Source organism: Trichosurus vulpecula, chromosome 8, assembly GCF_011100635.1.
Source record: "Trichosurus vulpecula isolate mTriVul1 chromosome 8, mTriVul1.pri, whole genome shotgun sequence".
Taxonomy (NCBI): Eukaryota; Metazoa; Chordata; class Mammalia; order Diprotodontia; family Phalangeridae; genus Trichosurus; species Trichosurus vulpecula.
In genome coordinates, this window is record NC_050580.1 from 98965041 (window position 1) to 98987619 (window position 22579).

Sequence of the window (22579 nt, forward strand, 5' to 3'; positions counted from 1 at the left end):
AATGCAGATTGTGCAGGGTAGCCTAATGTCTAAGTTTAGAAAGGAAGGTTTGAGGGAGAATGGAAAGGGATTTAAATAACAAAGGAGTTTATATTTGATCCTGGGCCAATGGGAAACTACTAGAGTTGACTCAGGAGGAGTCTCTTGATCCTGTCATGTAATTGCTATGTAACCATGGGTAACTCTCTTAACGTTTTATTGTCTAAGACAACTTTCTAAGACTCTTAAGCTATAGATGGTTTGCCAATATATGTTGATAAAGAGAGTTTCCATGCCAGGAATTCCGCACATTGATGAAATTAAAAATCTAGATCAAAAAACTGTACAAGTCATTAGACTCTGAGCTTTAAGAACTATCCATTATTTTATGAAAGAGGCAAGTTCTAGAAATTTATTTCAATTTTAGTCAAGAAAAATTTATTTTCCTTCTCACTACTTCTGCACTAATTGTCAGCTATATATGCTTTAGTTATCATTCTTTCCTGACTTTTAATTCTTTTTTGCTACTGTTCTCAGTGCTCTCTCCCCACTTCTGTCCTTCCTAAGCTATAGAAATTTTAACATTCCTGGGGATCTGTGGATTCCATAACCATGAGAAATTTCCTCCCTTTTGTTTGAATACCGATAATCTGAAAGAATTGGGCTGTTTCAGTAAGCCTTGATAATAGTTGTTCTATTTCAGTATGAAAATATCCAAATTTGGATTTCAAGTTTTAGAACCTCATTCTTTCAATTCTAAAAACTTGAAATTTGATAGAATTATTTTATTTTAATTAATGGATAGTTTTCTCTAACTTAATTTCTCTTTCTAACAAAAACTCTTTTAAAAGGAGACTTGAGTTTGCTCATTCCTTTTGAAAGTGGCCAAATGTATGTATTGTAGTTCATGTCAAGTCAATAAATATTTATTAGTGCTTACTCTATGCCAGGCATTGTACTAAATGCTGAGGGTACAAAGATAGCAAAAAGAAAACAACAGCAAAGAAAAACAACAGTCCTTGATCTCCAGGAGAGGAGGACACAGATTTTCATAACAACCCATGATAACATTTTGCACCTTAATTTGCCTTTTAGGATACTCTTTTTTAAAAAAAAAATCACTTCAAGACCACAAGCCACCATTTTCTAGTAATTCATGAAAGACTGAAGATACAAACTAGATGATTTCTAAGGTCTCTTCCAGCTAAAAAATCTATGATCCTATGATTCTGGCTAAGATAAAAGTCTAACTAAAACTTAAAGGTTTTAGCTTCAACTAGTTGAAAAGTCTTCATTTTCTATAGTATTTGTATTTTTTTTAAAGCCAGGTTGAAAATGTCATTGAGTTTGTGAGATGTATTTCACAATCCAGAATACATGAGAGTAAGAAGTCTTGTTTTTCCATTCCTTATGAGTAAAGGTGATGACCTGGAAATTACAAAACTATAAATATTCTACAACAAAGATCAAAAACCTATATCCATAAGAGACCAATTAATATTTTTAAGACTTCCTGCAGTCCCCTATTGATTTGGGGTTTTAAATTCCCATAGTAATAATGATTTCGTTGTTGTTTGGGCCCTTTTCTTGACTACCATTTCAATTTCTAGAGCCATCCTTAACTGCAAGCTGGCAGAGAAGGTACTTTTGTTTTGTTTTTCTTCAGAAAGCGATGAGAAGTGGGAGGAAAAATAGACTTATTTCTTATTTATTAATGTTAGAAGAATGGATTAGTGGATAGAGGGCCAAGGAAGAATTGGGTTCAAGCCCTGTCTTTCATTTATACCAGCTATGTGATTCTAGGCAAGCCATTTGACCTCTTAGACAACTCTTTAAGGTTATACTTGAAATGAAGTTGTAAAACTCTATCCTTAAAAAGAGGTTCTTCATGGAAAACTAACCTTTTAATTAAAAAAAAGGTGGTGAAGAAGGGAAAAGTCAACTCACTTTCAAGTAAATCTGCTCTTCCCAGACAATTGAGGATATTTTTTTAGGGATTATAGGCTTCCACAGAAGAGGAAAGACATCCAATAATGCAGGTGTGTGTATATGCCTTTGCTCAGCATGGTTTAACTCAAATTAAGCTTTTGATTTAATTTGAGACACAGGAGCGTGAGGAGGAAAGCACAGGAAAAGACAAGAAAAAATACCCTGCTCTACTAGCACTCAGGTTGCACCAGGCTCCCTTCATTCCTCCAAGTGTGAATAATGATGGTAATCAATGAGGCAGCTGGGACAAGGATGAAAGTATGTATATCAGAGAGGTCTTGGCTTATGTATATCTTATCTAATCTCATAAGCAGGGAGGTGCCTAAGACATGAGAGTTTCAATTGTTATAGGTTTTAGGCCTAGATTTCAGAAAAACTTGGGGTGTGGGGGAGATTCAGGCAAAGTGAAAGTATGGTTCTAGAAACAGAACAACCTATGGCAAGGAAGGATAGAGAACTTTTCTGGACTGCTACACTTATCTATCTACAAATAAGTGAATCAGCCTTCTACAGATTTAAGAATCGTTATGGATCTTAATCTTTAACAAAATGAAAAACCAGAGTCTCTCTAAAAGAACATATTAGCTATGATTAAAGTATCATGCTATCTATATGTGAAATAAACACAATAAAACCATGAAACAGAAATTTTAAGATCTTGATTTTGATGAATTAGAAAAGCAAGCTTAAACAAGTAGTTACCACTAGGACAGAAATTTCTTTATTCTGCTAGTCTGAAATTAGAGTTAATAATTTTTGCTTATCATAGAACATTCATTATTGCCTGGTTTTCTTAAGAAAAGTAAAATGCTACCTTGTATTTTTCTTGAATACTTGAAATTTTATATAAATATATAAGGGATAATAAGATTGGGAAATGGACATGGGATTTCATCGATATTGGGAACTCTCTACTAATTCAATTGGCACCTAATTTTAAAATGTAAATGATTAACTCTATAATATTTGTATATCAAATGGTTAAATTTTGACTAACAGAACTGTGTAAAGATTATACATTATCTATAAAGATTTATAAAGAATAGGCTTTCCTAAGGTAGATAAAACTTAAAATGCTTCTGTAACATAAATGTTAGTTATAAAATGGCATTTTGATGGTCAATACTGCCACCCTATGGCACAGGCTGAATTCTATCCCCCAGAAGATTAAAACTAGTATTTTGAAGTGTTTTAAAACTCCAAACAACCACAGCTTGGTAAACCAGTATTTAAAATACTGAAATGAAAAATTTCCCTCAATATTTAGGTCCCATATTTCACATATAAAAGTGATGAAGATCTCACATAACATTTCTCAATGTAAAACTCTATAGATTATCTTGATGGTAATACTAAATTTTTAAAAATCATTGTTTTCTAACTTCCTCACCAAGATTATAACGTATTTAATCAATAAGAAAATCAGAGATGATATGCAAAAATAAATTGACATTCTGCATGACTTACATTTCTTTTTCTCCCTTCCTTTTTTTGTAGAAGGTACCAAAGTGTCATTGGTATAGGCAATTCCAGGGCAGGAAACTCCCTCTAAAATTCCAGTACCAAACTGACAACCTTTCTGCAATTTATAATCTTACAAAGTTGGCTGGTGCCCTGAGAGGTTAACACAACAAGCAATTGTTGTAGTACTTTAACAGAGGTCTTGCTAACTTAAAGACTGGCAGAGTCTGTCTTGCATCATAGAATACTAAAATAAAATGGTACTTAAGGCCACAATTACAATTTCTGAGAATCCACAAAAGGTTAGGATTAAAATCTGAGCTAAAGTTTCACATTTTAGTTTCAACTAGCAGAAGGATATACTTAAATGTGTGTGTGTGTGTGTGTGTGTGTGTGTGTGTGTGTGTGTATAGAGACAGACAGTGAAAAAGAGGTCATTGCCTTCTCCAGCTCATTTTAGAGATGAGGAAACTGAAACAATCAGGGTTAAGTGATTTGTCCAGGTTCACACAGCTAGCAAGTGTCTTAGACCATATCTGAATTTAATAAAAGAGTCTTCCTCCCTCCAGGCCTGGCATTCTATCCACTGTACCACCTCTGCTAACTATAGAATTAAAAATCGTTATCTGCATTTAAAGCTCTTCATAACTTGAGATTTCTTACTCTTGAACTCTGTCTCTTGAACTCCAATCCACATTAACACATGACTTTTAAACATGTTGAACTAGATGTCCCACAGGCATGTCAGACAAAATGTGCCAAACAGAAGTCACTCATTCAACCTCCCCTTCTCTTCTGAATTTCTCTAGTATTGTCAAGGGTACCATTATCTTCCTGGTCACCCAGGATTGCAGCCTTAATGTCATATTCAATTCCTCACTGTCATTCACCTCACATATCCAACCTGTTGCCAGATCTTTGCATTTCTTTCACTTCTCTGTGTCCCCTTCTTTTTACTCACATTGCTATCATTCTAGTGCCTTTATCCCCAGTACTACTACAATAGCCTTCTAATTGTTCTCCCTTTCTTTTCCAAAAGCCTCTTCCCACTCAAACCCATCCTCTTAAGGTATAAGTCTGAGTACATCATCCCTACCCCACCTACTTAATAAACTCCTATGATCCCTTGATAACTATTTTCAGTCACATCTGGTTCTTCATGACCCCATTTGGGGTTTTCTTGGCAAAGATATTGCCATTGCCTTCTCCAGCTCATTTTAGAGATGAGGAAACTGAAACAATCAGGGTTAAGTGATTTGTCCAGGTTCACACAGCTAGCAAGTGTCTCAGGCCATATTTGAATTTAATAAAAGAGTCTTCCTGACTCCAGGCCTGACATTCTATCCACTGCACCACCTCTGCTAACTAAAGAATTAAAAATAGTTATCTGCATTTAAAGCTCTTCATAACTTGAGATTTCTTACTCTTTGAATCTTCTTATACTTTCTTCCACTCTAAATATTCCATAATACAGCTACACTGGTCTACCTGCTGCTCCTCATACACCATCTCCTGTCTCTGTGCCTTTGCATTGGCTAAATCCCATGCCTAGTACATTCTTTCTCCCTTCTACCTTTTCATTTCCTTGGATTCCATCAAGACCAATTTGGAATCGCACTTTCTGCTAGAGGTCTTTCCAGATCCTCAGGGGCTAATTACCTTGCTCTGAGCTTGCCTTCTATTTATTCTGTATATAGTTTGTACATGTTTACCTATAGTCTCCTCCATTAGAATACGAATTAATAAAGGGCAGGGACTGTTTTTGCCTTTCTTTGAATCCTAACAACTTATCACACTGCTAAGTATATAGTAAGCTCTTAATATTTGTTTATTAACTAATGCATGTAAAGCAATGCTCAGCAAATCTTAAAATGTTATATAAATGTCAGCTATTTTTACTATAATAACTAATTAAAGTCAAAAAAGGAAAGTGTTGGCCAGTAAATTACAAAACTATAAGCTTTTCCTGTCCAGCAAAATTTTAATGCCTAGAAATTCATCAATCTTCAATTGTAAACACCATGAAAAAATAATTGATATGGCTTTGCAAAGAATCAAATAACCTCTAATAACCTTTTATAGCAATGTTATACCTAGCAGATGAGGAAAATATAAATGTAAATGATCTTAAGTATAGCACTTATTTCTGATTGTGTCTTGTCTAATATAATCACCATTATATTCTATTTTGATCAAACAACTTTTAGTTGCATTTACTTGCTATCAAGGGTCAACATGGTAAAATTAGCTGAAATTAATGTAAGGCTTTAAGGTTCACAAAGCACTTTATATACATTAACCCATTTAAGCCTCACAAGTAACACTGTGAGATAAGTTCTACAGTTACTGTTATCCTGTTCTACAGATGAAAAACGGAGACTCCAAAAATTTAAGTGAATTGTTTGTGATCATTCTGACTCCAAGTTTAGCACTCTATTCCCTACACCACATTGCCTCTCCAGGCACAAGTTTCATCTTAGGCTAATTATTGCTTAAATTTTTCATCACTGACCAGGATAATGAACTAGAGAGAATGCTTATTAAATCTGTAAAGCTTGAAGGGATATGAATATCAAGACCTCAGAAGATATAATTAAAATTCAAAATGATGGTAGTAAAACAGAGATCAGAAAAAAGCCAAATGAAGTGAAATTCTTTCTTTTTATAAAACAGACCACAGAGGAATTTCCCACTAGAAATTATTTTATACGTTTTGAGTTTAATTTTCCTGTGTACATACCTTTCCACTCCCCATTTCTCCCCCTAATATAATGCAAGTTTCCTGAGGGCAGCGACTGTTTCATTTTTATCTTTTGATCACTAGCACTTAGCAGATGCTTACTAAATGCCCATTCAATGAATGTGTTGATCACAGGCCAGAAAAATAAATTTAGAAATCATATTAGATAATAAGATTACAAGAAGTTACAGCGACATAGTTTAAACACAAGTTATTAATGGCACACGTAAGTATAAGTGAGACTGTAGGAATTATGAGATGATATTCTCTTAAAGGAGCCTAGCCAATCACAGCTAGGTAATTAAATTTCATAAAAGCTTTCAAATAAAGGACACACAGTATGGTGGCCATTTATTCTTCAGTACCATAAAGTAAAAGGACAAAACAATTTTAACATAAACCATTAAGGAAAAACATCTAGATAGTGTGATGCTCTTAAAACCCTGGAAAGTCCACCTTAGAAAACCATAGAATCACGTTCTCTGGAGACTTTACAAAAATAGAATGGTTTCTTATATCTATGGGAAAGTCCAAGTGTTCTCTCTGAAAGAAGATAATTGCCTAAAGCAGAGGGTTCTTAACCTTCTTAGTCATAGACCTTTTGGGCAGTCTGTTGAAGCCTATGAATTCCTTCTCCAAATACTGTTTTTAAATGAGAAAAAAAATCCTAAGATTATAAAGGATGAAATAATTATTAAAAATTTTTAAAACAAGTTAAAAGGTTAAGGTTAAAAGCCTGGTCTGCATCATCTCTGATGCATTATGCTGGATCAGTTTGCGTATCATTGAACTTTCAGTTCATTTTTTCCTCTTGGACAATTCTTGTGAGATGGCATGATAAGACCATTCTCTACAACAGAAAATATGTGCTACCAGATGGCAAAAAGTACTGATCTCCTTAAACAAAGCACTTTAAAAATTACAAAGTGCTTTACCTACATTATCTCATTTACATTCTATATTATCTCATAACAATGTTGTGAGATAGGTGCTACACTAACATTAACCATGTTTTGGTTTTGACTTTAGTAACAAATTCCCTATCTATCATTCAATTATAGCTAATACCAGACAACTAGGTGGCACAGTAGGTAGATTGCTGGGCCTGGAGTCAGGAACAACTGAATTCAATATAAACAAAATTCTATCTGTAACAATTAAATAAAAGAATAAATCAAAATTAAAATTCACAATGCTTTCGCAATGTCACAAGCCATGTTAATTAAGCAGGTAAGAAAACCTTATTTGTTATGAAATATATGCCAAAACATCAAAGGAAAATATAATAGCTACCTATTGCTATTATTACTTCTACAGCAACATAGCAAAATCAGCTTTGCCATGTCTGCCTCCCAGCAAGTATATTAGAGCAGCTAAATGAATTTAGTTATTTTAGGCACTAGAGGCAAGGATGAAAATACCACAATGTAAAGTGACCAGTAAACAATGGCAGCCTCTTAAGACAACAACTACATTATACACCACAGGAAAATAAAATATATCAATGAACAACTAGAAGAAATGAGGGCAAAAACAGAGATGAAACATGACAGTTCATGGAGAATGTCTTAAAACGTCTGCCTGCTTTCAACAAAATAAATACAGTGAAATAACCATTTGTTCAAATTGGAAAAACACCACTATAATATGTATATATTAATAGGTATTGTGCATTTATATGTAGGTATATTACACATATATATGAATTTCATTTATATATATATATATAGCTATTTCACTTTCAAGACAAGACTAGAACTAGAGGTAAATAATACTCAAGACTATATTTGTTTTAAGAAAATCTGTAAACATAGCAATTTACCCAAATATAGTCTTAGAGAAAAATTTGTATCTATTAAGAAATTAACCAGTGAAAAGTTAATATTTCTATTTTAAATATTCACATACATTTCAAAACAATGAGAAAATATTTTCTATTCTTCCCAGCTTCCTCAATCTTTTCTTTAAAAGGTGACATGAGTTTGAGTTAGATAAGAGGCTTCATTAATTTATAAAAAAAGACTGAAACAATAGATCTTCCTAACTTTATCAATTCTAATGTTGTAACAGTGGACTCATCAGTATAAGAGAGAATCAACTGGAATAAATATACCATAAAAAGAAAAGCATACAACTACAGGCGGATGCTGGAGATGGCTGAACAGGAATCACTGGTGTTTTGTGAATTACCCTATAAAAATAATGACTTTATTGATCACCTTATTCTTGAGTAAAGATTCTCCCCATTAATTGAATTTCTATGTTGTATTATTTCTAGAAGTCTCTTGAGCTGCAATATAGCTCTGAAGGGAGATAATTCATGTTATTCACACCTTAAAATCTAAGCCAGTGAATTGATCTCACTAGTCTGGAAAATAATTTGGAATGAGAAAAAAAGTAAATTATTTACAACCTTCGAGCTAATGATATACACTATTGGAATATATGCATATATTTGTGTATATATATATACATACATGAAAATGAGATTAAAGACAGAAGAAAAAGTCACATATACATAAATATTCATAATTCATAATATGCCAAATATGCATAACTTTCTGTGGTAACAAAAAAAAACTAGAAACAAAATGGGTATCCATTGATTGGGGAATTAATAAACAAAATGTAGAATGGAATGGAATAAGAAACAAAATATGTGACAAATTCAGGGGAAAATGGGATAATATATAAAAAAGATGAAACAAACAGAACCAGGATAACAATATTTACAATGATATAAACAAAAACATCATTTAAAGGGAGCTGAATTCAGATTAAATGCAACGACTGATACTCCAGGACTCCAAGGTTCCAGGGAACAGATGATGAAGCACCTCTTGTTAGACAGGTGGAAGAGCATAGGAGCAGACTGTTGAACATGTTTTCAGACATAGACCCTATATCAGATTGTTTTCCTTAACTGTTTTTATTTATTACAAGGGAAAACTTGGAGGTGATAGGATATTGGAAACTGTGGTATATAAGATAAAAGGTATCAATAAACTATACTAAATAAAAATGTTGAGCTAAAATTATATGTAATATCAAAAACTAATGGTCTCAGATGCTAGCTATTTACAAAATAACTAAAAATTCTCTTCCAACTTTGTAGTTAAGTTGATTTTCAAAGAATCCACAAGAGGTCACCCTTGCTTAAGAAATATACTTAACACATTTTACCCATTGAGTATTCATTTTTAGAAATTTATTCTACAAGGTATTTACTTTTAACCAAATTAGCACTATTGTGCTTTTATGGCTAAATTACCGTTGAACATTTTAAAAACTTACCAATAAATGATGGGAGAAAGAAAAAAATGATCTTTTCTCATTTTTATTTATTTTTATTCTGAAGAATCATGGCAAATACATGAGAATCAGAAATCCAAACCAGAGTATTATATTTTAAAGGAAAAAATAAATGTAGAAGTCTCTTTTAGTCTAATGGAAACATTAATAATTGCCACTTTAAAAACAATCATATTTTACAACTTACCTTGCCAGCTATCATTGCAGACACATAATTTTTCTCCTGTTAGATCACAGTAGCCATGATCTGGACTGCCACAATTAGCTTTACAGTAAGGGATATCACATGCTTCACCTTTCCAATATTTGTCACACTCACAATATACCCGACTTGGAATGGAAACACTGGTTGTGCATTTCCCATGCCCAGAGCAATTGTTAGGACAGGAATTAATTCTGTAAAATAAATAAATAAATGACAGCAAACATTCAAAATCACATTTTTAAAGCAGGGGTCAAGATTTTTATTGAAAATTATTTTGTGGAATGTTTGAAAATCTTACAATTGCTAGATAAGTCATGAGTCATGGGCCTAGATTACTGCTTCAGTCCTTAATCCTTTCATCACTATACTATTCTAATTATTAATATATTATTTGAGTCATTTTAAGGCAGCTCAAATGCCAACTTTTCAAGCCCCCTCAGCTGCTAGCCTCTTCCTCTCTAAGTCTATCTTCTATCTACTCTATGTGTATCTTTATGCCTACTTATGTACATGTTTTCCCATTAGAATGAAACTTTCTTTGGGTCAACAATTATTTTCACTATTTCTTCCTATCTCCAGACCTTAGCGCAGTGCATGGCACATAATAAGCATGTAACAAATACTTGGTAATCATGAAAAATCATGTATCTATTTTTGCTTCCTGGATTGCAAACTTAAGGGTAAGGAACACACATTCTGATTTTTTTCTAATTCTTCTAATCCAATTTTCTCCCTCTCCCTCCTCTCCCCCCTTCATCTTCCCCTCTTTCTTCCCCTTTCCTCTCTCCCTTTTCTCTAACACACACACACACACACACACACACACGCCCTAGAAGAGTACACTGTAGATAATAAATGTTTCTGGCATATTTTATAAAACAATTTCAACAAATTAAATTCAATTCAATAAATATATTAAATACCTAGTATGCTAGTATGTGTAATCCATTATGCTAAATATAGGGGAAGCAAAGAAAAAAATAAAATAATGTCTCCCCTAAAGGAGTTTTAATTCTACCACTCTACTGGTGGGATACAATACCCACACAGAGAAGTAAACACAAGTCAACAGGAAGAAGGAAAGAACTGGTGGACCAGCAAAGGCTTCATAAAAAAGTGACACCTCAGCTGATTCTTGAAAAAAGATCTAAATTCTGAGAGATAGAAATAAGAAAATATAATGTTCTAGGAATAGGAGACAGCTTGTCTGAAGACACAGAGACAAGAGTGTGTGTCAGATGTTTACAAAATAAGACTGAAAAGGAAAGTATAATAAAGGTTGTGAGGGGCGTTTGTATTTTATTCTGGGAGCATTAGAGGGCCATTGAAAGTTTGGGGGCAGAGGAGTGAAATGGACTCATATCTTGGGAAAATTTTACTCATATGCCTAAATCTATGTAATAAGTCACATTGTGTAAGAATTTTCATATTTACATTTTTACGATGGTTAAAGAATTTTTTTTTTAAAAAATGGTCAAAGGCTCTACCAAGAAGAGACCCAGTAATCAAGGCTCAGGACGGAAGGAAGAAAGTCCTTTAAGGGAATGTACTTAGCTAATTTTACATTCAGGATTTAGGACTTTAAAACATATTATCTTTAAGAAATAAGGGGAGACTATGGGGAAGAGAATAGGATCCTTATCTTAGAAACTGATATATAACCAAATACCTATATAAAAGATACTATGGAAGAAATAGCCCCAAGTGCCCAGAGAAACATAGGATCAGCAGTATCCAAGACGCACTGAGTATAAACTAGGAATGGGTTAAAGTCAATGTGCAAACACCACAGGATGGCTACCAAGACAATGGAGTTTAGACTCTAGTGATTTGTGTGTGAGGTTGTATAAACTGCAACTGTAAAAAAAAACTGAGTAGTATATCTATGAGGGATGACAGAGATAGTGTGGAAGAAGAAAGGAAGAACAAATTGTGACAATGTATATACAATGCTCTGTATTCAGACAATAAGGGAGCTAACTGTACACATAACTGGCTCATCACCACACCTTTTAGCTAGAGTTATGTTGACTTAATAAAGTACTTAGATATGATTTTAAGTCACCCTTCAACCTGGGGAGCTGATATAAATAACATCAGTATTGAAGGAACTACAAAGAGATACCATCTTTTGGAGTACAAACAGGCAGTATATTATACATATACAATTTTATTTAAAACTTTAAAAGGAAGTTTTTATTGGACCATTGACATAAATATCATTTTATATATATTATGCAGATATATAGAAAGGAATAATATATTTATCTTAATTGTAGAACAGAAGCAAATTTTATCTGTTTATTGAAGATAACAAGGACCATATAAAATTTTAATTCTGCATAACAAAAAATATATAACCAAAATAAAAGTCATGGCATTGCAAGGGGGGAGCATGAATTGCCATAAATATACCTAATAAAAGTGTGGTTTCCAAAATCACTAACTGATGAAAAAATTTTTAAATAACTCATTTAATTTAACTTCATTTAAGTTAAACTTGGTAGCACAGTAAATAGAGCACTGGGCCTGGAGTCAAGAAGACTCAAGGTAAAATCTGGCATTAAGATACTAACCAACTGCTCAGGGTCACCTGAGAATGGGAATAATAACAGTATCAATATTACTAGATTGTAGTGAGGATCAAATGAGATGATGCTTGTAAAGGGCTTAGTCCAGCATGTAGTAGGTACTAGAAAAAATGCTTCTTTCTTTTCCTAATCCCTTCTCCTCCCCTCAATGGCCAAATGACATGAAGAAAAATTTATGGGAAAAGAAACACAAATTATAAAGAATTATTTATAAGTGTTAAAACTCTCTAATAATCAGAGAACTACAAATTTAAACAAATCTGAAGTGCCAAATTACACACATTAGGTATAACAAAAGTGGTTAAAAGAGAAAATTAGATATTGGCAGGGCTACAAGGAAAACAGCATGAATTGTGGGTAGAACTATAAATAGATACAATCTCTTTGGAGTAAAATCTGGCAATATACTTTACCACAAAAATTACAAAACTGGTAACACTCCTTGATCCAGTGATAAGGACTATATTCTGAAAGTGCAATTAAAAATGAAAAATATACTTACATGTACAAAAATATCAGTGGCCCTTCTATGTGCAACATCAAAAAGGTGAAAATAACCTTTATATCCATATGTTCAATGGAATGAGTAAACAAATTATTACATAACATAATAGACTATTATTGTTACATTAAAAATAACAATATGTGGAACATAAACATGGAAAACAAGTCATACAAATCAAAGAAATAGCAACTAGAAAAGCACATACATTGACAACTAAATAAGTAAAACATTTTATATGTATGTATGACCACAGTACAGAAATTGAAGGGAGGAGAATAAAATGTTTCATTAATGTCAGTCAACAAACATTTAATGGATGTTTACTCTGTGCTAGACAGTACACTTTTTATGTGCAAAAACTTCTGATTATGTGGTTTCACAGATTATCTAGGATTTCCTCTTTATTTTTTGCTGAGACTGCTATAAGGTTTACAACATTGAAAACATTAGAAATAAATTTTATCACAATGAACTCTTATTATTAACATCTTATATGACTTAATTGGCCTGCTTCTGCTCAGGTGAGTAAAATTTCTTAAGGGCAGGATAAGGTCTATTCACACTGTCAAACCATCAGGGTACAATAATGCTCCCATTTCTGTACTAAATCATTAGAAACAATAGCTGGCCTGGATCAAGTTTATTATTATTCCTTGCTCAAGCTCATCCTGTGGTACTTTATCTATTCTAAGCCCTAGGGATGGGGCTTAAGGCAAATGAAGAGGTTCCTTTCTAACCATCTCTGTAATGCTTGGTGACATTTTCTGGCTACTGCTCTAGTTGCCCAAGACAGGCACAGAAGAAGCAGTCCTTTTCCACAGTGAGTTCTTGGCACTCACCATCCAGTATTTCTTCTGTAGTCACACCCAGGAACTTTACCCTTTCCTATACTTCTACACATTTAGGAGCTTATATTTTGTCAGTGGGGGCACTCCTTCCAAAGAGTCAGATGTCAACCCCTCTAAAAGGTAGAATACATTCTTTGAGAGGTGCTGGAGCTGGGGAAATTCATCAGAATTCAGGTGACCTGGTAATGAGCCTCTTGAATCTTGATTAAAGTTGCATTTTGAAAAGAGACATCCAACTATCACAGAGGTCATACTCAAAGTCTTTCTGGCTTGCTAGAATTCTACAGAACTCCTACTGCTGCTTTGAAAACCCATGTTCACCTCTCTTCCACAATGAGGCATCAGAAGGATTTTCAAATATGAATCCTTATTCAATGTTTAAAAATATTTATGCATTTTAACAGTAACTAATCTATTACTCTAGATTAGTATCAAATATCTGGTACAACATGGCTTGTCTTAGTCCTCTGTTGTAAATTATTTTGATTTTATAGCCTTAGACAAGGACACTGAGATGTTATTGGTATAATAATCCCCCAAAAATCAATCTTCCTAAATGACAACAATAATTCTGAGTTTGAATGAAAATACTTACGAATAAAAAATGTTGAAACCAGTTAGGTTATATGCAGCATCACTAAAAAAGTGAAGCAGTGCATAGCCAGATGTAGTAACAACTTCAGGTACTGTTTCATTCCCCCGAACTTCAGGGACTATCAGGCCACTAAAAAAGGGACAAAAAAAAGTACCCATCGTATAAATTATACATGTGATTTTTAACACATCCCTGAAAAAGAAAAATTTACAACGTAATTAGGTGAAAGTCACTAGGCAAAAGGAGGGTCAATTCAACACAGGTTATGTGAACACTGCTCAGGCCACCAACTACATATCATCTTAGTTCTTATGCTTTATTCTTTCTTGAACCACTGCCACCTGATGTTTGGTCCTTCTTCCATAGCACTACTATCTATCCACCAAAATGCAGATTTGCATAGCTAAGTTCCCCTTCCTCCCATGCAAAATGTATTACCAGCCATATTGCTGACACCACAAGTCCTTACAGTATTTCTTCTCCTGTTCCCAACTTCAATTAAGGATGGGATTTGCAGTAAGACCCTAATAAATGGTCCCAAGAACAGTGAGCTCATTACCATATGAGGAAGCATTTTAAACTTTTGAAGAATTCTAATTGTTAGAAATTTCTTTAAGTTCAGCTAAAATCTACCTTACACTAATTAATGGATTTTGGAGTTTCTATCTATCCTATTTCTTCCCTCAAAGTAAAAAGAATAAGTCTAATCTGTATTCCATATGACACTTTCAAATATTTGAAAATAGATTTGATATCCCTCCCTAAATCTTCTCTCCTCCAGGCTGTGCTTCTGACTTTCTATGCCTCCAGCAGGTACATCACCTCCACATACCTTTTCCATTGGAATGTAAGCTCTTTGAGGACAGAGACTGCTTTTGTTTTTGCATTTTGTGTGTGTGTGTGTGCGTGTGCATGTGCCTAGCATTTATCACAGTGCCTGATACAGTAAATGCTTAAAAAACGTGTGTTGCCTTGTCTTGGCCTTAGTAGGAGACAAGTTGCTCTGTTGAAGAAGACAGTGCAGGGGACGCACATTAGGAGGTTCAAATAGAAAAGAGGAGGTTTGGAACAGCCCCTTTGTAAAAATTATCAGAGACTCAATCAGGGAAGAATAAAAGGACTGTCTTGCAACAATGAATGCCAAGTTGAGATTTTATTGCTTTGATCTAGACTTATGATTTCATTGATGTAGAAACTTCCTCTATTAACTCAAGCTTTCACCTGCTCTTTTGGTAACATACAGTTTAAAAAGTGTCTTTTATCTGAGGAAATGGTAAAAGTGATTGTCTTCCTTCTCAGCAGTAGCTAAAGAAATTATATCACAGTGAAAGCTGGATCTTAGCTTTCTAGCTACATCTCCTATTTTGCTTTTCTTTCCCTGAGGATAGGTGCCTGAAGAACAGTCTTAAGCTGGATGTTCCTAGTCTGGAGACTACCAAAGGTTTGTGGCCATTGGAAGGTCCAGGTTGCTGGTAGCTCAGCGGGAGGCTTCCTGCAGCTACGCCTTTGTAAGAGGAAATAACCTTCAACCAGAGGATGAACCTATGTTCAGCTGGCCAAAACACTTGGACACTGAATGAGATGCTGCTTGGACATTTGAGACTGAGAAGAAAATGAAACCTGTTCAGTAATCCCTCAAGTCTCCAAGGAGTCTTTTCTATCTCCTGAGAAAGTAAAGCAGGCGTGATAAATTACTGTTTAAATATTATTTTAAGTATTTGTCAGTGCATACCTATGAGTCTTTAAGGTTTTAAGCATGTATTTTGTGGTAGGGAAAATAAATAGCTGCCCTATACTTACTATCTACTATTGTGTACAGTGAGGAACTTTTCTAGAAAGGAGCCTCCTAATTCCTTTAGAAGCCTAAACAAAAACCAAACCTAAGAGAGTTTTCCCTGGGGATCCAAGATGATAATGAGCAGGCAAGGGCGAGGGAAAAACATTTATCCTCTCTCTTTGGTGTAAGGCTACCACAGAACTGGACCATTGGCCTGACAACTCCATTCACATGTTCTCAACCATCCTTCCAGATTCAGGCTCATGGATGCTTACAACCTCTTGAAATAGAGTTCTCCTTTCCCATCACTGCTACCACATCTGGTTCCTTCAGACAATATATTCTCCTTAACTAACAACATCCTTTTATATCTATTCTTTTTTCTCCACTCACACAGATATCCCCCTAATTGAGTTCCTCATCATGTCTTGCTTAAACTACTATGATAGCCTCCCAATTAGTCTCTGCCTCCAGTTTCTCTGCTCTCCAATATAGCTCTCCATACAGCTGCCAAATTAATATTCCTCCAACACAAGTCTGATAATGTCACATACCCTTGCCCAAGGATCTGCTTTATATATCTGATAAGATAAAATTAAAACTCTTTCTATTAGACATTTAAAACAATACAGTTCCACCCTCTCTTTCTAGGTTTTCACTTTACTTGCCCTTACGCACTCCAAGCTTCAACCAAACTGCTCTAACTCTATGTTTCATCTCCTACGCCCCAGAGTTTTCATAGACTGTCTATCCCCTTTGCCTCTTCCCCTCTAGCTTCTGCCTCTCATAATTCCTAGCTCCCCTCAAGTGTTATCTCCTACATGAGGTGATTACTGCCCTCTCTCTCCCATAAATTATTAGTGTTCTTACCACTCCATACCATTCACCTCCAAAATTACTTTGTATTTGTTTTGCATATATTTGTAGTGACTTATCTGTGTACATGTTGATGCCTTCCCTCCTCTATATATCAGAGGGAGGATGTGAATCCAGGTCTTCTTGGCTCCAAGGCCAGTTCTTTATCAACTATATCACACTACATAAGTAATGAAAACTGACTTCCAGTTTTATCTATAAATACCCTCAGATAGCCTGACTTGATAGATTCTCACAAAGAGATTCCTGCAGGTTTTCTTTTGCTTTTTGACAGAATATTATAAGCAGTACCTTCTAACATTCCTGCATGATGTTTTACAAATAAACTTCTACACTAAGCTAGTATTATCCTTGGCTTACATGAACCTCCATTTAACTAGGGGATAAATTATTATTGACTGACATGGTTTCTGGGTTCTCTTAGTCATTCTAATTGTGGTAATTTCTAATCACTTCTCTAAGCAACTATAATCAAGTCATATAGACATAGGTGTGTATGTATAAACATCTGGATCTGTGACTGTGCTGTTATGGGGAACTTCCAGTGAGAAAATTCATTCCACCAATACAAACTGGCAATGGTTGGCCAATTTATAATCTTAGAGAATTGCCTAGGGACATGTAGGTTAAATGGCTTGCCCATGATCATATAGCTTTAATATATCAGAGCAGAGAAAGAACCCAATTCTTCTTGACATCAAGACCTTGTCTAGAGGAAAAATTTACAGAATTTGGTATTAAAATTATCAATTACAATGCAAACAATTAATACACAATGGTTCCAAGGTATTATAAAAATATGCCTAAGGATATGATTTTTAAAAACAAATACAACACATCATTCCCTTGAATGGTTATACAATTCTTCCAAAGATACTGCCATCAAAAACTTTTCGAAACTTTCTTTTGGAATTGCCACCGGAGAAACAACCACTGAAAGTGAAGTCTGATGAGTAAGATCCAGCTACATAATCATTTTTGATCAAAATTAAGTTACAGATTCATGGGATTCTGAGTAAGTCTTGAGAGCAAGAAAACTATCCTCTTCATTTTATGCGAGACGCACAGAGTTTAACTGACTATCCAAGGCCATGCAAATTAAGTTAGAACTATAACGTAACATAACTGATTTTCTTGCATGGTTTATAAGCTGAATCAGAATTACAGCATTCCTGGAATAAGTATGAAGTCTCCAAACATGACAATTCTGAAGGACAGTATTCATTGGATGCATGTAATAGCACATTTTAAGAAAATAAGTCCCTCTTACTTTATCATTACAGCAATTATTACTGGTAAACTTAAAAAAATACTGGTATCATGAACAAGAAAAAAAAGCTAGTAAAGGATACAATTGAGGGCAACAGAGGAAAAGATGGGCTTTGCACAGTATTTAGTTTGAGGTGAGAATACATAAGCCATGCATTGAACATAACAAGAGACATAAGAATAGCCAACTATTCTAGAAAGAAATATGGATTTATTGAATAAAATGGCTAAAATGTCCATACACACTGACCCAGAGATTCCATTACGAGGTATATACCAGAAAGAGGTCAATAAAAAAAGAAAGAGCCACATACACCAAGATATTTATAGGAGTACTTCTGTGGTAGTAAAGATGTGAAAACAAAGTAGATGCCCATCAACTGGGGAATGACTAATGAAACTGCAGTACATGAATGTAATTGAACATTACCATGCAATAAGAAATGACAAACACAATTAACACAGAGAAGCATGAGATTCGTATAAGCTGACGTAAAGTGAAGTAAAAAGAAACTAAAAAATATGCACCATGATTATTAAAGTGTAAGTTGAATAAACAACTAAAAAAACCAAAATAACAGAAAGTGAATGCTGCAAAACTATGATGATCAAGTTTGGTCCAAAAACAGCAATCTGAAAAGACAAGTCCCACAGTTGTGAGCTACTCATGTAACATCACACTTCCATAATAGAGTGGGTCATTTTGCTGAAACTTTTTTTCCTTTTTTTTAAAAATCTTTACTATTAGGAATGGCTCTCTGGAAGGAGTGAAATAAAATATATAGTGGGAAATGAAGGATCAGCAAAAATCAAAAAAATCAATAAAATATGTTTTAAAATATGAGCCTAGTAAATCCTAGTCAACAGTCACTTTTATGAAAATTCAGAAGTCAAAATTAAAAATATATACTATGTAGTCAAATAGTCTTCTATATATATTACTTTCATTCTACATATATACTAAGTGAGAGTTTTTCTACTAAAAGATACTATTCTATATTGAAGAAGGCAAATCTTTGATGCCCTAATTTATAATTATGTTGGAATTTTATAATTATGAGTACTAGCACTAATTAAAACTAACATTTATGTATCATTTTAAGGCTTAACAGGTACTTTATATACATTAGCTCATTTGATCCTCTCAACTACCCTGTGAGCTAGGTGCTATTATTATTATTATTTCCATTTTGCAGATAAGAAAACTGAGGTTAAATTACTTCTCCAGAGTCTCACTGCTACTAAGCATTTGAAGCAGGATTTGAACTCAGGTCTTCCTGATTCCAAAATTGCTACTAAGCATTTGAAGCAGGATTTGAACTCAGGTCTCCCTGATTCCAAAGCCTAACTTATCTCCTATGAAAAGCTGATCTATTCCACCAATTTATATTAAAGCAATGAGACACCTCAAGAGAGATAGCGTCAGTCCCTAAATGGAGAGAGAAGGTAGCAACCACCACCTTTCTTCTGACTCTAATGCATAAAACCCAGAATACTAAACCCAAGAGCCCCGAGAACAGCAGTGCACTCCACATCAGGGTACCACGTTCTGATCCCAGCCCAGGTCTCACAGTGATCAACCAGAAAAGAAACCCCTGTGAAGATATAAGCTGACAACTTCATCTGAAAGGCTATAGCCTTTGCCTTCTCAGCAGCCACAACTCAGTATTCAGAAAATAAAATTCTTGCCACCAAAGTCTTTGGAACTGTCAAACTCTTCTATGTTAGAAAGAGCTATGTTTTATTAGTGGAAAGAACAATAAAGAAAATAGATTACCATCTGCTTTGCCAATATATGGGACATTTTCATCTGAAATATCTCCATCATATGCAGAGGACTGAACTGGGAGCACAATCAAGCATAAGTCCTGATAGCACTCGAAATGTGGAAAACAAACCTATCTTAAAGGCAGTTAGATCTGGGTTCAAATCTTGCCTCTAACACATGTATCAGCAATGTGACCCTAGGAAAGTCAGTTATGGCCTTCAACACTCCCAAGTGTTAGCCTGGTGCAGATTAAATTTCAATTGGGGAATATTGAACCAAATAAATAAAATATCATAAAACAGACAATATCATATCTTAAAACTAAGTGATTATGTGGCCCATAGGGTTCATCATGTATGGTTTAGGGGCCCTCAAATCTCTATTTGGGTTTGACACCAATGCTCTAGGTAACTTTCAAAGACTTTAAGTTTCAGAGAAGGTGCCAATCTGCATTAGAAAATGTAGTTTCCTCACTTAAGATTTCCCTATAACAATGAAATCACAATTCAATCCCATCCCTATCCCTTTCCCTATCCACAATGTTTAGCACAATGTTTTGTATATAGTAAGCACCTAATAAATACTTTTTCATTCATCCATCATTAATAATGAATGAACTGAAATTTCATCATTTCACTGAGAGCAATAGAATGTACAGAAGTCTTAACTTGTTAACTTCTTAACTTGATTATATATCACCTATTTCCCCAAGAGATTTTTCACCAAACAAATGAAAGCACTATAGACCCTGCACATCTACAAATCTGTTTCCAGTGATGTAAACAGTCCATTTCAACTATTCATATCACAACCTATCTATCCATACCTCTTCATTTGCTGATGAAACTTTGTTCACAGAAATCCATGCAAGATAATACTCTGTACTCATTAAATAAATTAATGCCACTACTGCAATACAGAGATTCAAAGACCCCCACATACACCAAAATGTTCATAGTGGCACATTTTTGGTAGCAAAAAGCTAGAATGAAAGTGTCCGTCCCACTGTGGTATGTGAATGCAATGGCCTACTACTGTAAGAAACAATAAATAAGGAAAATTCAAAGAAAAACTTATAGAAACTAAATTAGGCCAAAGTAGGCAGAAATAGAACGAGAAACATAATGACTATAATGGCATAAATCAGAGATGTCAAACACATAGCATGACCCACTAGCAAGTATAGCCTTAACCAGATTAAAATGCAAATGGGAAATATTTAACAAAATAAACAAAAATAAAACAGAAAATAAGTAATATGAATAATATTGATATGAGGTATTCTAAGTTAATAGGTGGACTGCAGGGATATACAGTTTAGTGGGCCAATTTCTATTTGAATTTGATACCACTGGTTTAAACAACAATAACACTAGAAGATAGTTAAATCCTTACTAATTTTAGTCACCAATCTTGGTCCCACAGAATGAATGATCAAATGTACTTCCTTTTTCTCAATAGAGAGGTGAGGAACAACAAAATATTGCACATACTGGCAGGCACAGTCATCATATTATGTGGTATTCCTTACATGTTTTTCTTTTTAACAGATGAACATTCAGTGGAGGTGGTTTATTGAGAAATGGGAGCAGTATAAAAAGTCAAACATCAACTTTTTAAACATTATAAGTTCATTAATAAATATATCTTCCAACGCTTAAGTTCAGAGCCTGCCACTCAGTATGAACTTAACAAATGTTTATTATTGACTGAAGATAACATAGTACTTCTGTTTTCTCCCCCAGTGTTTCATGACTTAAGAATTATTGCTTACATTATTAAATATAAAAATAAATTCTGCAGTAGTAATATAGAAATATATCTATTTCATGGAATTTAAATGTCAAGAATTATGTTTAATTATTTTGGGCATATGTTTGTATAATTATAACCAAGCTGAATTTTTGTAGCTTATTGTTCAATTTATAGAAACACAAATGAATAACGTCATTACTCACCTAAGCACAGCTATTAAAGGTGCATATATTGAATCTCCATCATAAACATACATGTGGTCCCAACTACATTCCGTAGCAAAATGATTGAATCTTAATCTTAGGACTGCATTTGGACTGGAAAAAAATTAAATTAGTTCAAGATTAATGGATCCAATAGAAAAATACTATAGTTAGCAGATCTGTAACAATATCAAATATATATCCCTTGCCCCAAATGACTAAATTCATATTATATGCTATATTGTTAACAAATTTAAAGATAAGTGTTGGAATCATTTAATCTGTGTGAAAATAAAATTTTTGAATAGTTTTTCATTATATAAGGTAATTCTTTTCAAAATTCTTTTCAAAACTAAAATTACTTTTATTCATTACATTGTACATAATTGTACAACAGTTGTCTTTCTAAAGCTTCCCTTTCTTAAAATAATAGGAAAAATAACAACCATTTTCTTAAAAGTTAACTAAGAAGGCATGGCAGTGAACTAGCAAATGACTCCAAAAACTATTGAGTTAATACAAGAACATGACTAAATATCTCTTGATTTCTAAAGATTTCCAAAATTACAACAAATAAATGTATTCAAAAAGTTATGATGCTATAAATTTCCATGGAAGTTTTTCATCAAAGAGATGTCACAAGAACTTGACAAATTAAAGTTCCAGCATCCAACCTGACGCACCATTTTAATGAACTGAGGTACAG

The 22579-nt window shown here is 34.0% G+C and overlaps 1 protein-coding gene across 1 annotated transcript in view; it reads right to left on the reverse strand.

The window, feature by feature from the left end:
- ATRNL1 (attractin like 1) overlaps positions 1-22579 on the reverse strand; it is a 578692-nt gene that overhangs the window by 496592 nt on the left and 59521 nt on the right. Inside the window, exons 3-5 of the mRNA XM_036736548.1 lie at positions 21874-21987; positions 14226-14354; positions 9669-9877 (exon numbers count right to left, since the gene is read on the reverse strand). Coding sequence (XP_036592443.1) covers positions 9669-9877; positions 14226-14354; positions 21874-21987 — 452 coding nt within the window. The remainder of the gene's footprint in view (positions 1-9668; positions 9878-14225; positions 14355-21873; positions 21988-22579) is intronic.